The 13640-nt window shown below is 43.8% G+C and overlaps 1 protein-coding gene across 7 annotated transcripts in view; it reads right to left on the reverse strand.

The window, feature by feature from the left end:
- The window catches only part of MICU1 (mitochondrial calcium uptake 1), an 84355-nt gene that overhangs the window by 40989 nt on the left and 29726 nt on the right, over positions 1 to 13640 (reverse strand). For 5 of the 7 annotated variants that reach the window (XM_048311345.1, XM_048311344.1, XM_048311343.1 and 2 more), the window contains one exon: positions 10550 to 10593. In XM_048311345.1, the coding sequence (XP_048167302.1) occupies positions 10550 to 10593 (44 nt within the window). Of the gene's footprint in view, positions 1 to 4891; positions 4904 to 10549; positions 10594 to 13640 lie in introns of all 7 variants that reach the window. The other 2 variants (XM_048311342.1, XM_048311341.1) reach the window with 1 other exon arrangement.

Genomic DNA, 13640 nt, shown 5'->3' on the forward strand with positions numbered 1-13640 from the left:
TAAGTTAGTTGCTCTCTGAAATATAAAGACAGATGGGAGGGAGAAGCATTTACCTATTTGCACCTTACTTTGAGCAAACAAAGTTAAAAAAAGTTATTTATTTATATTGAAATGAGCATCTACTTGTCACTAACCCAGGGAATACAAGCTGTAACTACAGTGCTCAGCTGCCTGTAGCTCGTGGAAAAGGGAATTTCTCCCACTGATCTTAAGAGAAAATAACAACTGCCCTGATCAATCAGATTTTCAGGTTCCCAGAGCAGAACAGAAGCTTTAAAAAGTTCCCAACTCTCCCATTTATTTTCCTCTGTCTCAGTGAGAAGCTGTGTGTTTGATTGCTTCCCATGAACTTTGTGGGAAGCTCACCCCACTATGGGAAAGGCTCAAAGCATTCCCAGGCGTCATTCCCCACCAGGAACACTATAGTGCAAGGAACCACAGATAACCTCCAGGAAAAATAAAATAAAATGAATCAATCTACCTCCTTCACAAAGCACAACGTGGGCTGTTGTCATCGCTCAGAGTTCATGGTGATTGACCCCAAGTCAGCTCTCACTAACACCTCAAACACCCTCTCCCACAGCCCACCTTCCTTCCAGCAGAAGGGTGATGCACAGCATCAGAACACCCAGGCAAAAATCCCTTTCCAAACCTCCACCCTCTTTTAGAGACACGTCATCTCCACAAATTAATTATCCACAGCCTTTTATCTGAGCACAAGGTAATTCTCAAAGTGCTCAGTCAAAACAATCAAATGTCTTCCATGTAACATTTTTTTCTGTGTTAAATCCACTCCCCAAACCAGAGTAATTGGCTAAGATCATTCAGCACACCCCAAAAAAACATTCAAGCCCGAGCATTCACGAGTCAGCAAGCCATGGGGAACAGTTTACAATTATGATGTACTTTTTAATCAAGCAGTAGATTCATATTTAACAAGCACACAGATGAGCAGACATCCAAATTAACATGTAAAAAGAAAAATAAATTCAAATATCTCACTGCTTTTGGCACAAGCATGGCTGTGTAAGTTCAGTGAGAAGCCACCAGTCCAGTGTCAGTGGAACAAAACTTGTGACAGGTGCTCAGGCAGATTCTCTTACAGTTCCAGACATCAATGACAGGTCAAAAAACAAACTCAAATTCAAGATACAGAGCTTGGCTTGCCCTTCCCAACTCAGGCTCCAAGCTCAAGCAGCACCAGGATGTGGGTTTAACAGATCTGTGCAGTGACCAAGCTCCCCCAAACCCACGTGCTGGAGGACAAAGTCATGTGCTGCATGCAGGCAACTCCCCTGAGTTTTTTATGTACAGGCTGGCTGCAAAGCATCCCAAGATACATCACAAACTTCACATATTCCACCCCAAAACTGATCTGCTGCTGGAGCCTCCCTTAAGTCAAGTACAGCTCCCAAGTAACAAAGGATTTGGTGGAAAAACCCCACCGAATCCTTACGTTCCTCACCAAATATTACCTTTATTTTGGATTTTTAAATTGTTTTTCCAGGGCTGAGTGAGTAGTGAAACACGGTAATACTGAATTATGCAAATCTGAAAAATGAAGGTGTCTTTTTGCACATAGAGGGATGCCTTCTCTGCAGAGGCAGAGATGGACACACAGTGCTGGTGTTCCCATTCCTAATGCAGGCCTAGAAAAGCCTGAGCACCTAAATCCTGGCAGCTCCACTTCATCTGGCATCCCAGAAACTACAGCATTTCATTTGTGAAGAACACATTCTTGGGAAGTCTCTCAGAGCTGCCAGTTTGGGTTTCCATCTGAAGAAGGAAAGGACACTTTGGGCACATTTATTGCTGTAATTTATATTTCAGCACCACCTTTGCACTTCCATGAACCAAAGCTTCAGGAATTTATCAGCCTCATGTGACCACTTACGCCTTCCAGAACAACGATGAAGTAAATATCCATGAGAGATAATGAGTATTTCTCCAGAACCAGGAAGCAATTTTGTCAATTAGCTAGGGATTTTAGATGAAGAATGAACCACCTTTTACTGACAAACATCGTCATACTCGATTTGTTCCTTCTGAACAGAAACACTTCCAGGTGACCAATATTGTGTGAGCAAATACAAACCCATGAGTGTGGAGAGAAGTCACCTGGATGCAAAGCAATTCTCTTTCAGTCCCAACTGACCACCTTCAGTTTTGGAAAACATTAAAATAAGACATCTATTAATGTATTTCTTTCATGGTTAACTGTAGGAATGTAGGAAAAGAAGTCCTATTTGCCAGCAGGACAGGCATAGATTATTGCAGCTTTTTCCCAAGCAGGGCTGTTGAAAATCCAGGGAAATATATACTAAGAGACTTGGTAACAGACAAGGGAAAACCCTTAAGAAATTCCAGTGCAAACCAGCTCAGTGTGGTAATTAAAAATACAAATGCTTTCAACTCTGTCTGCATCAAAACACTGAAAACAGAGACATTTTAAATTTTTCCTCATTTTTTTTAAGATTTCAACTTTAAAGAGTCAAAGCCATGTACCTAGAGATTTCAGGCATCTCACTTTAAGAAAACTGAATTAAGAAATAAAAAGGCTTTCAGGATCAGATTTAAAAATTCAGCCTTTCAGCCCAAATGTTCAAAAGTCCTTTAGGGAAAAACAGATAGGGGAGGTCCCTCTGCACTAGGAAACACGGACACAAAAGGGACTTGAGGGAAAACTGAGGGATTTAAGTTTTTAAAGCCACTTCTATAATGTGGATGCAAAATAAGTAATTTTAAATACTCCGGCTGGCATACTTGTATCACTTTTCCTGTATCATTAAATAAGAAAAAAAGTGTTTGAGGCTGTGATGGAAACAGCACAAGGACCTTTTGAAACTCAAACTTCTTTTAGCCATGGGAAAGCTCACATTATCTGGAGCCACTAGAAATGATCATTTACTATGAAGTGTGCACACCAACACAAGGAGACACAAACAGGTTCTCCACAGCAAATTGTGGTGGCTGAGTGCTGACCTTAGAAAGCGCTGAAAATTTACTGTTGGCAGATAATTCTGCATAATTGGCAGATAACACCTTTCAAGAGTATATTTTAATCAAGAGGTTTTTTAAACTTTTGGGTTTGGGGGGTTATTTTATCTGTGTATCTACACAGGGCCACAAAAATACAGAGCTGGCCATGGGTGAGGTTGTCCTGCATATTCTCTCACTCCAAATTTGAGCACGTCCAGAGAATGAAAACTTAGGCAGCAATTATTACTGCAGATGGACTCCTGCGACTGGAAAGAGAAATGTACATTCCCTCCCTTCCAGCAAGGCTGTAAATATTCAAACCACCTTTCAAACAAAGGGCACCTGAAATGCAAGGCCAGCATTCTGTACAACCCAGAAGATCAACGACACAGACTTCCCCGACCCTCGGCAGGCAGCAGAGCCACTCATGCAAGGGAGAAACCCCTGCTGGAAAAGCAAATAGGGAACACCTTGGAAAAGGGACAGTCTACACTTGTGCTCCCCTCAGCCCTCTGCAGGGTAATGAAATCACAATCTGTAGGACCACAAGGGCATTTTGCACCGAAATTTCATGGGGGAGGGTTGAAATTAGGTTCCTTGATGGCCCACATCGAGCTTCTAAAATGAGCTGAGTTTTGCCACCTTTGAATTTAAATGGCTGTTTAGGTCTCTGATGGAAACTGGGATGCTGCTCTCCCTCATCTCAGCCTGCATTACGAAGATGAACTCACTGTGTGGAAAATGCCCTGCTCCTTCTCTCAGACAGAAATCCCAGTGTGAGAGGACACGAGAAGGAAAATAATTCTCTATAAAAAGTGATTATTAAACACTGGCTCAGTTGACGAGGTTGGGGCTGTGCACTTGGTACTCACCCTCCAAAATCTTGACAGTTCTCCAACTCACCAATTCTCTTTCCCTCTCTGTCCTTTTTTTTCTTCACCTGCTTCTCCCACCCAGATTTTCCCTCCTTTTGTAGTCAAGTGAAGTCAAGCATCTCCTAAAACATTCCCTGCCACTCTCTCCATCCATACCCCTTCTCCCTACTAACACCATGTTGCCCGAGGACAGAGTTCTCAGAGCTGGCTTTTGTGTCCCTCAAGTATTAAGCATTAAACTAACACCAGCAAAACTATCAAAGAAATTAAAGCCAGAAATACCCCAGAAACCATTTTTGATTAAAAGACTGCATACACCCACTGAGGGCATATTACCAAGTTGTTTATTTTTCCCTAACTTTCCCTATGGATTTCATTAAGGTCACAAAACTACAGGGCAAACTCAAAGTGTTTAGAGATACTTTCCTCTTTACTTATTAATACTGAACGAACTCCCCTTTGGTTTCTAGTTCTTTTTCGTACAAAACATTTTATGAACTATAACAACTAAATATCTTCTACCTAACATATTCTTTAATACAGTTCACTCTACATGATTCCGTAACTTGAAAAACTCAAGTCTGCAAATGTAACCTTTCCCAAACCTACACACCTTCAAATAGATGATGTTTCCTCAGTATTAGGCCAGGGAATCAAACTAACTTTGTGGCCTCAAGGGGAAAACATTTTCCAGCAGAGCCAGCTCTATCACAGTCTCATCAAGCTGCAAAAGACAGAAGCCTCAGAGGACACTGTGAAACCAGGAGGGCAGGGAAACACACATTTGAGCTCTGCTCAAAGCAATTCCTGTTAATAGAGCCAGGTATTAATGGCTACCCTGAGGACTTCTATCCACAAGCCAAACTCAGGTATTCTGAAATAAATCCTTCAGGCTGAGGATCAAGGAGAGCACTCAGAATTATTTATTAGAGGAGCAGAGAGAAGAGGTGAGCATACACTGTCCCTTTCACATGAAAAGTGCATATTATGAGGTCTGAAGCACAAATTAATCAAAGCACATGCTGTCTGCTTTGTACCTGCCAGAAATCCTGGTGGGAGGGGAGAGGGTTAGAAAAGGGAAGAAAATGAGGGAATGCTTGGTTACACAAAAAACCACCACAAACCAGAATTAGAATAAAGACAAGTATCAGAGATATCAGTGGCTGGAAGAAACTCCCGTCAGGTACCTAGAAACCAGAAAAAAAGAGGACAAAGAGCAACCAGAGGATTTTAGTAGGAGCCCTGTGGAAACAAGCAGCAGAATTAGGGACACAAAGAGGTAACAGCATGTAGAGCTTTGTCAAAGCCAAAATGCACCACAACTGTTTGGCAGAGAAGGTAGGAAAAGAAGACACTTGTCCTGTACCTAAAGCAGCCCAGGTGCCCACAGGGATGTTTGTGCACTGTGTTAGAAACAATTAAGTATTTTCTCTGATGAAATTCAGTTTTATTAAAAACAAACCAAGAGAAGAATTTGCAAAGTTCAGTGTCCACACAGGTCCCAGCAAATAGGGAAACATCAGAACTAACTGAAGGAGACAGAAGGGTCAAGTTTGGCTGGGAAGGGAAAGCCAACAAGCAAAGAAACCAACCAATGTGGACAGGGTGCCAGCAAAGAAAGCCAAGAAGAGAAAAACCTCAGCTCAGCTTTGCTGGTTATCTGCAATGAACTGCATCTCTGCTTGCTTCCACACAGCCACAGGCAAGGATTTTGTCCCACTGTGTCCTTATGACACTTTTCAGGGATGGCAGAGGAATGTTCATACAAGTCAGTGTAAGGTAATTATCCATGTAAGAAGATGCCTCCTGGTTATCATGCAAATACTACCTGTGCCAGGATCAGAGGGTGAAGGAATTTAAAAGCAGGGAATCTGAAGTTGGACAGTGACATTTCACAGGGATTATGGACCAGAATGGCTGAACACTTCAACGTGTCTCCAAGCAAGCCACAACCCAGCCTCACCAGTTCAACTGCAGACACTGGGGACACATTAATTTCAAACTCCGTTACAACAGACACTGGCAAGACCTCACACAGTTGGATTTAGAGGACGCCTCACCTGTTTTCATTGCATTTAAGCTGAAGAACATACCTAGTGTCCTTCTCAGCCAATGAGCTCCGTAAAGCAAGCGCACCTGCACTTTACGCTGCTCTTTACTGAACTGTGATACTGGCTTTCAGTAAGGCAATACTTAGAGTTGCATCCTTTGCAATTAAGGTTTCAGAGGCACTTAGACATCCCAGGAGCTCAGAGCTCTGACCCAGTGTTTGGCTCCTGAAGGACAGCAGGACTTTAAGCTTGTCTCCCTTGCTGCAAGTTTGGGTCTATGGCAGCTGATCACACTCCGGTGGGAGCCTCATGCTCCAGCCAAAGCCCATCCACAGAGCAAAGGATCCCAGAAATTCTGACTAACAGACCAAGGCTACTTTCCTTCCCGCTTTTTCAAACCTGAGAGCAAGATCCTTCAATCCACCAGAAAAGGACGGTCCATCTACCTCCAGTCTTCTCCTTGGAGATCCTCCCCAAATACATTTTTTCAAGCTCCTGAGATGCTCTTTAAATCATCTGGAAAGAAATCTGCCTCCTGAGCTGACTCCCAGCAAGTGTTTTTTAATGGACGCACAACGTCAGGGAAGCTGAAGATACTCATTGCATTGGTCCATGGTATGATCCTGCATTTTACAGTGGAAGTGAATTCCAGATGTTTTACCAGCCCTTAGAGACACCATGTGAAGTATTTTCCTTGTCCTTCACCTTGCTTGGCATTACTTTATGGTATCCCCAAACACCTAGAGAAGTAAACACAAATGCTGGCAGGAAATACTTAAGTCATAAATTTAATTAGAGGGCGCTGAAAGCCTCTAATTACTTACTGCAGGAGGGGAAGCTGTTGCTGGTAGCTCAAAGGCTTTTGCTCTTATCGAGCAGTAGCAAGGAATTCTCCCTACAGGAGGAAAAAGAGCAAGTCAAGTGTATCCTAATTAAACTAATAAGCCATCTAGAGTGGGGGTTTATTTCCTAAAATAGGCTAGAGGTCTCTTAAAAGCACTCCAGCTCACCTTCACCCTTCCAGCAGGACGCAGTGCTGGAAGCTCAGCTGGGGGACACCTGGGAGCTCCCGTGCTGGCTCATCAGGCTGGTGGCAGGGTGGATATGCGGCTCACAACTGAGAGCAATAACATGAACAGCACTGTTTCTTTATTTCTTTGAGAGATTAGGCTTGTCAATCATTAATGCATAAGCCAAAAAAATCCCATCAATAAAGAGAGAGAGCATGAAAAAAGAAAATTTTAAACAAAAACTGCACGACAACTTACATAACATTAATGAAGCTTATGCCAGGTTAGACGTGCTAAGAAGTCTATACTACTTAGTGAAAGCATATTCATCACTAAAACATGAGTTATTTCTCCTACAGATGGGTTAAAAATGCATTTGCTTTCCCACTGCCAAATGCAAGAGGGAAGAGACAGTGGAAACACAGCAGACAGACAATAATGATCTGGGCACCTCCACACCACAGCACCCTGAGATTGTGTCTGTTCTCACATCAGACTTCTGCTCAGGCTCCATATGAAATGTCTGCAAGCTGATTAATACCTGTTTTCTACTCTGAATGAATAGTAATCAATGCCTCTTTTCCCTACTTTGCTGAGCTTGCTTCCCTAGGGAAGAAACCACCACTCTTAGACAAAAACAGAGCCACAGGTTGCCTCCCTGTACACAGACCAAAAGCATGAGCCCGTGCTGGCACACACATCTGACCAAAGGTTTGTGTTGGATGAGTGTCTCCAGGGCTTTTGGTCTTGCATGAGTGAAGAAAAAGCATTTAGGCTCAAATTACAGGAGCATTGTTGCCATTAATAAGGCAGTAACATTTACCTCCCCGTCCAGTAAGCCTATAAATTACCAGTGGGAAGAAGGAGGGGCAGGAAGAAGGGAAAAAGGTGGGTATTATCTTCTCACCGTTGCGTTCAGTCACACATACAGCAAGCTGCCTCGCAAACCTGACACAAGCACAATACAGAGGCACATCACTCCCCAAAATCCTTTGTCAAGATCAGTCCTGATCACCCCACAACGGCCAATTGGTTGTTTTGATGGTAGTTTTACCTAAATAAAACAGGTTCTGTGAAAGGAGCAGCTCATACATCACCTCACTAATGCTGCAGCATTTAGATCTCAAAACACACTCTCAAAATTCACACAGATGCTACAAACATTGTCCTGGAATATGTAATTAAAATGCAACTAACTGCACAGACCTTTTAACTGAATCTCCTTCCAAATTACTGTGCATTGTCTTTGCTCGGAACTAAAACCAATCCTCTCTCCCACTCTTCGGCCAGGATCTGGCCCGTGGATTGTCAGTGCTCTTGAGCAGCACAGCTTGCTTGTGTCCAAATGTTCACAAGCTCCTTTCTCCTTAAAAAAGGAGAGGAAATTTCCAGTGATCAGGCCTATCTTTGAGTACCACAATTCCCATTACCTCTGTGTAACATCCATAAGGATGCTTAGGGGAACAGTGATGACCCTCTCACCCTTCTGCCTGAGCTCAGCAGCTCCTCCAGCACACAAAGGCAAATCCCCTCCCAGTAGAGGCTGCTTTGATAATCCAAGAGAAGCGTGTGGCTGGAACCAGGCACAGAGGGAAGAGATGCAAAAGGATTTTATCACTATGCAAGTGAAACCCAGAAGGAGTGAGGTCAGCTCTGCAGCACTTCAGTTGTGCTTGGCTGAGTAAAAGCAGCGTTATTTTTTTAAACTGAAACCCAAAGCAAGCAACAAAATGAGAACAAGTTGCTGTCAGATCAATCTACTATCAGCTTCCTTCATTACCAAGGGAGAGCCAAGGCCAGCTCATTTTATCCTCTCCTCAAATTATCCTCTCACCTGGACATTACCACTGCCCTAATAGCCATGGCCAGATGTAGCCAGTCCCAAGCTGTCTTTAAGCAGACAGCGAAGCAAACAAGAACCTCTATTTCTTCATTTTCAGAGCACGCTGCTTCCAGGGTGTTATTAGGCTGTGGAAAAATCAGGTCCAGGAGAAGATAATAATAAAGCAAAGTCCATTGCAGTCCCCTGAATCTGCTGCCTCACTCTCAGGCAATCAAACCACAGCACAGAGACATCCAAGTGCAGCAGCAACATCTGTAAGTTATATAAAAAGCTATTTCAGTCTACTACAGGTCAGAACCCACAGTGTTGAGGGGCAAAGGAACAGAAAGCCGAGTCCAAAGGATTTGCCTCTGGACCTTTTATCCAGTGTGCTGGGAATCGCCTGCAGAGCACTCGGGAACAGAGGAGCAATTAGCAAAAATAGTGTGGGATTCAGCACTTCTTCCCTACAAACAAATCTTGTTTATGTAAAGCCTAAGGGATGGGAGTGATAGCATGACAAGATAAAATGATGAAAGTGAGTGGATGCAAAACAGACTGTCATGAAACCAGAGGGAGAAACACTGGGTATTTTGCAAAGAATATACGTCCTTTCTTTGGCTGGGTTGTTTTTTTTTTAACCTCAAAAAGCAGACATCACATTTGTGGCAGGAGGGAAAAGAAAACAGGTGTTCACGACACGCTTTGGAGCTTTATGTATCAAAACTAACTGCCAAAATCCACCTCCCTGTTGTCTGTTTTCCAGCAAAGCCCTGCTCTGCTGCCTGGGTAACCAGTGCACTCGTCCAGTGCTCATGACAGGGACCCCAGGTATTTGATCATCTCTGTCCCTGCTAAACACAAAACAGGGAATTGCACACGTTCAGCCCTCATATATAAAGCTTTAAATTCTTTTTCCCCAGTGTTGAGGCTTTCTGGAAATGCCTGACACTCTGTATCAGGTGCACCTTGCAGCAATAGGGGGTGAGATGCTGATGCCCCTTTGAAAGCTTTATTTTCAGATGACGCAGGTGAAAATGCTGCTAAAAGCTGGAGGACCATTGTGTGCCACTAGTGATATGATGGAAAATTAACTAACCTGCAGTTATCTGCATCAAGGAGTCCATCTGAGCTGCCAGTCCTGGGGCAGAGCTGCCTTTAGCACACCAGTGGGATTTACAGTGTGGATAATTAGGTCTGCGATATTCATAATAACAGGCGGGATGCTACATGGCTCCACTTTCACAGGGAGACAAAACTAGACCAGAACTTGCTTAAGATTTTACCAAAACCTCTCATGACAGCACAAACACCCAGAACAGTTGTGCACTGCTGCAGGAAGGACCTGGGGCTCAAAAGGGGAACAGAGAAAGGCTGTTTGATAGGGGGGAAATACATGGTTGGGATGCAGAAAAAAAACCACGAGAGCACCTCCTTCCTTTAGGAATCTGGAGATAAGACTGGAAGGGAAAGGTCCACTGAGTTTCCCTTGAAATGGTTTAACTTGTGGGGCTCTCACACAGTCAGAAAGAAGCAGCAAAGAAATGTGGTTACAACCCATGATTTCCCAGCCCACCAGAATATAGGAAGTGGTAATAGTTTGTCTGTAAACATTAAAATAAGGTCCCTTTATAGTACCAATCTTTCTGTCATTACAGAGAAAGCACTGCAATGCTACTGAAAAACAAAATGCTCAGAAGAGAACACTTCACACACTTCATTTAACTTACACCCTCACACAGGTAATAACGGAAGGATTCTAGGTCAAAAAAGCCATTAAATAAAATACATGTAATAGTCTAATGTGCTCACCTTCCCATCGTAGCGTTTCACTATGAACTGGTCCAGGCCCAGGTCTGAAAGAGAAAAAAAAATACGTACAAAAAAAAAAGCCTTTATAGCGTAAAAACCAACTATTTCTTGTGTTTTCTGTTTGAGAGGACTGGAAAGTAAAATGCACAGTATGAGTAACATCTGCAGAAACTGTAAGGACAGGAGGAAAAATTTATTTGGTTTTGTACATTTTGTACTTTGCATTTTGAACACAAAAAACCACCAAACTCATGGAATCAGAGAAGAAAACCTCCTTCTATAGCAGGGCCAGCAAGAGCTCAGCAACCAGCACCTATCAAGAGCCTGAAATACCCTCCCCAAAGCAGATCCTTGCACTATTACCAGGCAAACATTTCACCTGCGACTCCTGGTGGTTTTATTAACTCCTTTTGAATGGCTCACAAATGGGAAAACAAAGACTTGTTCCCATAGTTAACTGGGATATCCCCAAACAAAGCCAAAGCTTGTTCATATTTGAGGATAAAATAAATAGATTTCAAAGGAGGTAAGTTATAGATGCATTTGCAAGAAGTGGAGTTCTTTAGCTGGATGAGAGGAAGGCAGGAAGAGGGATTATTTACACCAATAAAGTCTCTCATACCGTCACAAAATGCTTACTTTATGTTGAAGAGGGGAAACAAATATCCCAGCCTTAGCTAAGGCACAAAGCCCTCCTCTAACCCACAACGCCCAGCAGGCTGCATCTAACACCGGTGATGGCACATATAAGCAAGATGACAAAAAAAAAAAAGCAGGAAGATCAACTGTCTGATCTTTGCAATCCAAAGTCAGGAAGATGCATCCTGAGAAGAGATTAAGCGCAACTCAAGCCGAGCACTTCCAGTAAAACTCAGGAGAGCACAGGCTTATTTTTGGTGCTCTGAGGAATAAAACCCCTCTGCAGAGCGACGTCTCGTGCATTTTCTGCCACTGTTTATGGTAATTAGCACATCCTCATTTCAATTTAAATTAGAAAATAAGATGGAAAAACTAAAATGAAGCCTTCCCCATGCCTGCTGCGTCACCTGCTTTTGAAAGAGGCTAATGAAACCCTTCCTGTCTACTGGAAAGTTTCATGGTATTGTGCAGAAAATGGAATTATTCATTGCTCCAGGGTGACCCCCTCACCCTTTGTGACCCAAAGCAGCTACAGCTCCAATTTCAAAGGTCAAGGCAATTGTCGCAGGACTTTCTGCACTTGTGAAAATTCCAGCCAGAAAGCACCTTCTCAATATTTTGTGGGTCTGATAACAATGCAAATTGCATATTCGTACACATATTCAGACTTCAGTCTTCTCAATTTTATCCTCCTCCAAGCTGTGGGTATAAATGCAGTAAGTATGGGTGCATTTAGAGGCAGGATTTGTCTGATAAATGCGATTATTATACTACACTTCATGTGGTCAGAGCTCACCCCAACCATCCATCTGGATGGTGACTTAAGCTGAGCTTATGTCCATGTGTCATAATAAAGTCATTTCTCAGGAGTACCTCCTTTTCCCATGCCAGGAAATGCTGCTGCAAGACAGAACCCTGACAGCCTGACATTATACATGTACTCATGGAAAGCCAAAAAAAGGCCATGGGCTAAAAATAGCAAGTGAAAGTATGGCACCCCCTGCAACTGGACACTGGGAAAGCGAACAGGTTTCAGTAGAGAGCAAAAATGAATGGATGCTTGTCTAGATGAACAGCAATAAAAGATGAGCTGATAACTGTCATTTTATATATAGAAGTACCAAATATATTTCTAAATAATTATAATAAATATTTATGTAATAAATCAGTATGTAAATAATGGTGTCTGGGCTGTCCCAGCACTGGTGTGGCCACAGGCCCAGGGCAGGGCCCGTCCCCTGTGCTGGCCCTGCTGAGGGACCTCAGGGCTGTGTCCAGTTCTGGGCCCTCCTGGCCAGAGAGCCCTGGAGGGGCTGGAGCGTGTCCAGGGCAGGGAACGGAGCTGGGAAGGGGCTGGAGCCCCAGGAGCTGCTGAGGGAGCTGGGAAAGGGGCTGAGCCTGGAGCAAAGGAGGCTCAGGGGGGACCTTGTGGCTCTGCACAAGTCCCTGACAGGAGGGGGCAGCCGGGGGGGTCGGGCTCTGTTCCCAGGGAACAGGGACAGGACAAGGGGAAACGGCCTTAGGCTGGGCCAGGGGAGGTTTAGATTGGATATCAGGAAAATTCCTTCACCAAAAGGGTGGTCAAGCGCTGGCACAGGCTGCCCAGGGCGGTGGTGGAGTCACTATCCCTGGAGGGATTTAAAAGCCACACAGATGTGGCACCTGGGGACATGGTTTAGTGGTGGCCTTGGCAGTGCTGGGCCAATGGTTGAACTCAACCCTAAAATCTTTTCCAGCCCTGATGATTCCACAATTCCACTGCACACACAAGCACATTGGCTCCCACCAGCGTCTTATGGTCACCCTCCCAGCCATGCACAACCATGTCCCATTTCCTCTGCTGCATCAATTAGGCTGCACACTTAAATTCCTCTGTGAAGTTCCTCTTACATAGGACCTGAGAGAAGAAGCCAATTCAAAAGCTGAAAAGGGGCATTTATGTTCAAGGCATACAGTTTTACTCTATACATTTTCCTTTTCCAGTACAGTTTATTTTTCCACAAGCCTTTAAACCTGACAAAAGGAAACCAACAAAGAGGGTCTGTTACCTGGTGCCTGGGGTCTGTCTTTAAATTACATAAAGACCCCAAGAGGCTTTTCGTCCAAGTTGCTACAATAGGAATTCAGCATTTGTGCAGCCAGGAGAGCCAATGGAAACACTGCATGGATGAGGACAATCACAGCTGAACAAGGGAAGGGAAGAATGTGAGCTATTACAGCTCTGTTTTTCAAAAGGCAGAGTACTGTGTTAAAGGCACCACAGGATTGTCTCTAAGTGCCACACTCCCAAGACAAACAGTCCCTGGCTGGGCTATTGCTGCCGAGCTGCAGGAACACAGGCTAATAGGCATGTTTAACCAGGAACAAAGAGCTTTTCCACCTTTCACTGGGGAGCAGGGGCTGAAATAGCATTCTGCCAGAAGTGGTTGAAAGGATTTCCTCAAGAAATGCA

This window comes from Corvus hawaiiensis, chromosome 8, assembly GCF_020740725.1.
Source record: "Corvus hawaiiensis isolate bCorHaw1 chromosome 8, bCorHaw1.pri.cur, whole genome shotgun sequence".
Classification (NCBI taxonomy): domain Eukaryota; kingdom Metazoa; phylum Chordata; class Aves; order Passeriformes; family Corvidae; genus Corvus; species Corvus hawaiiensis.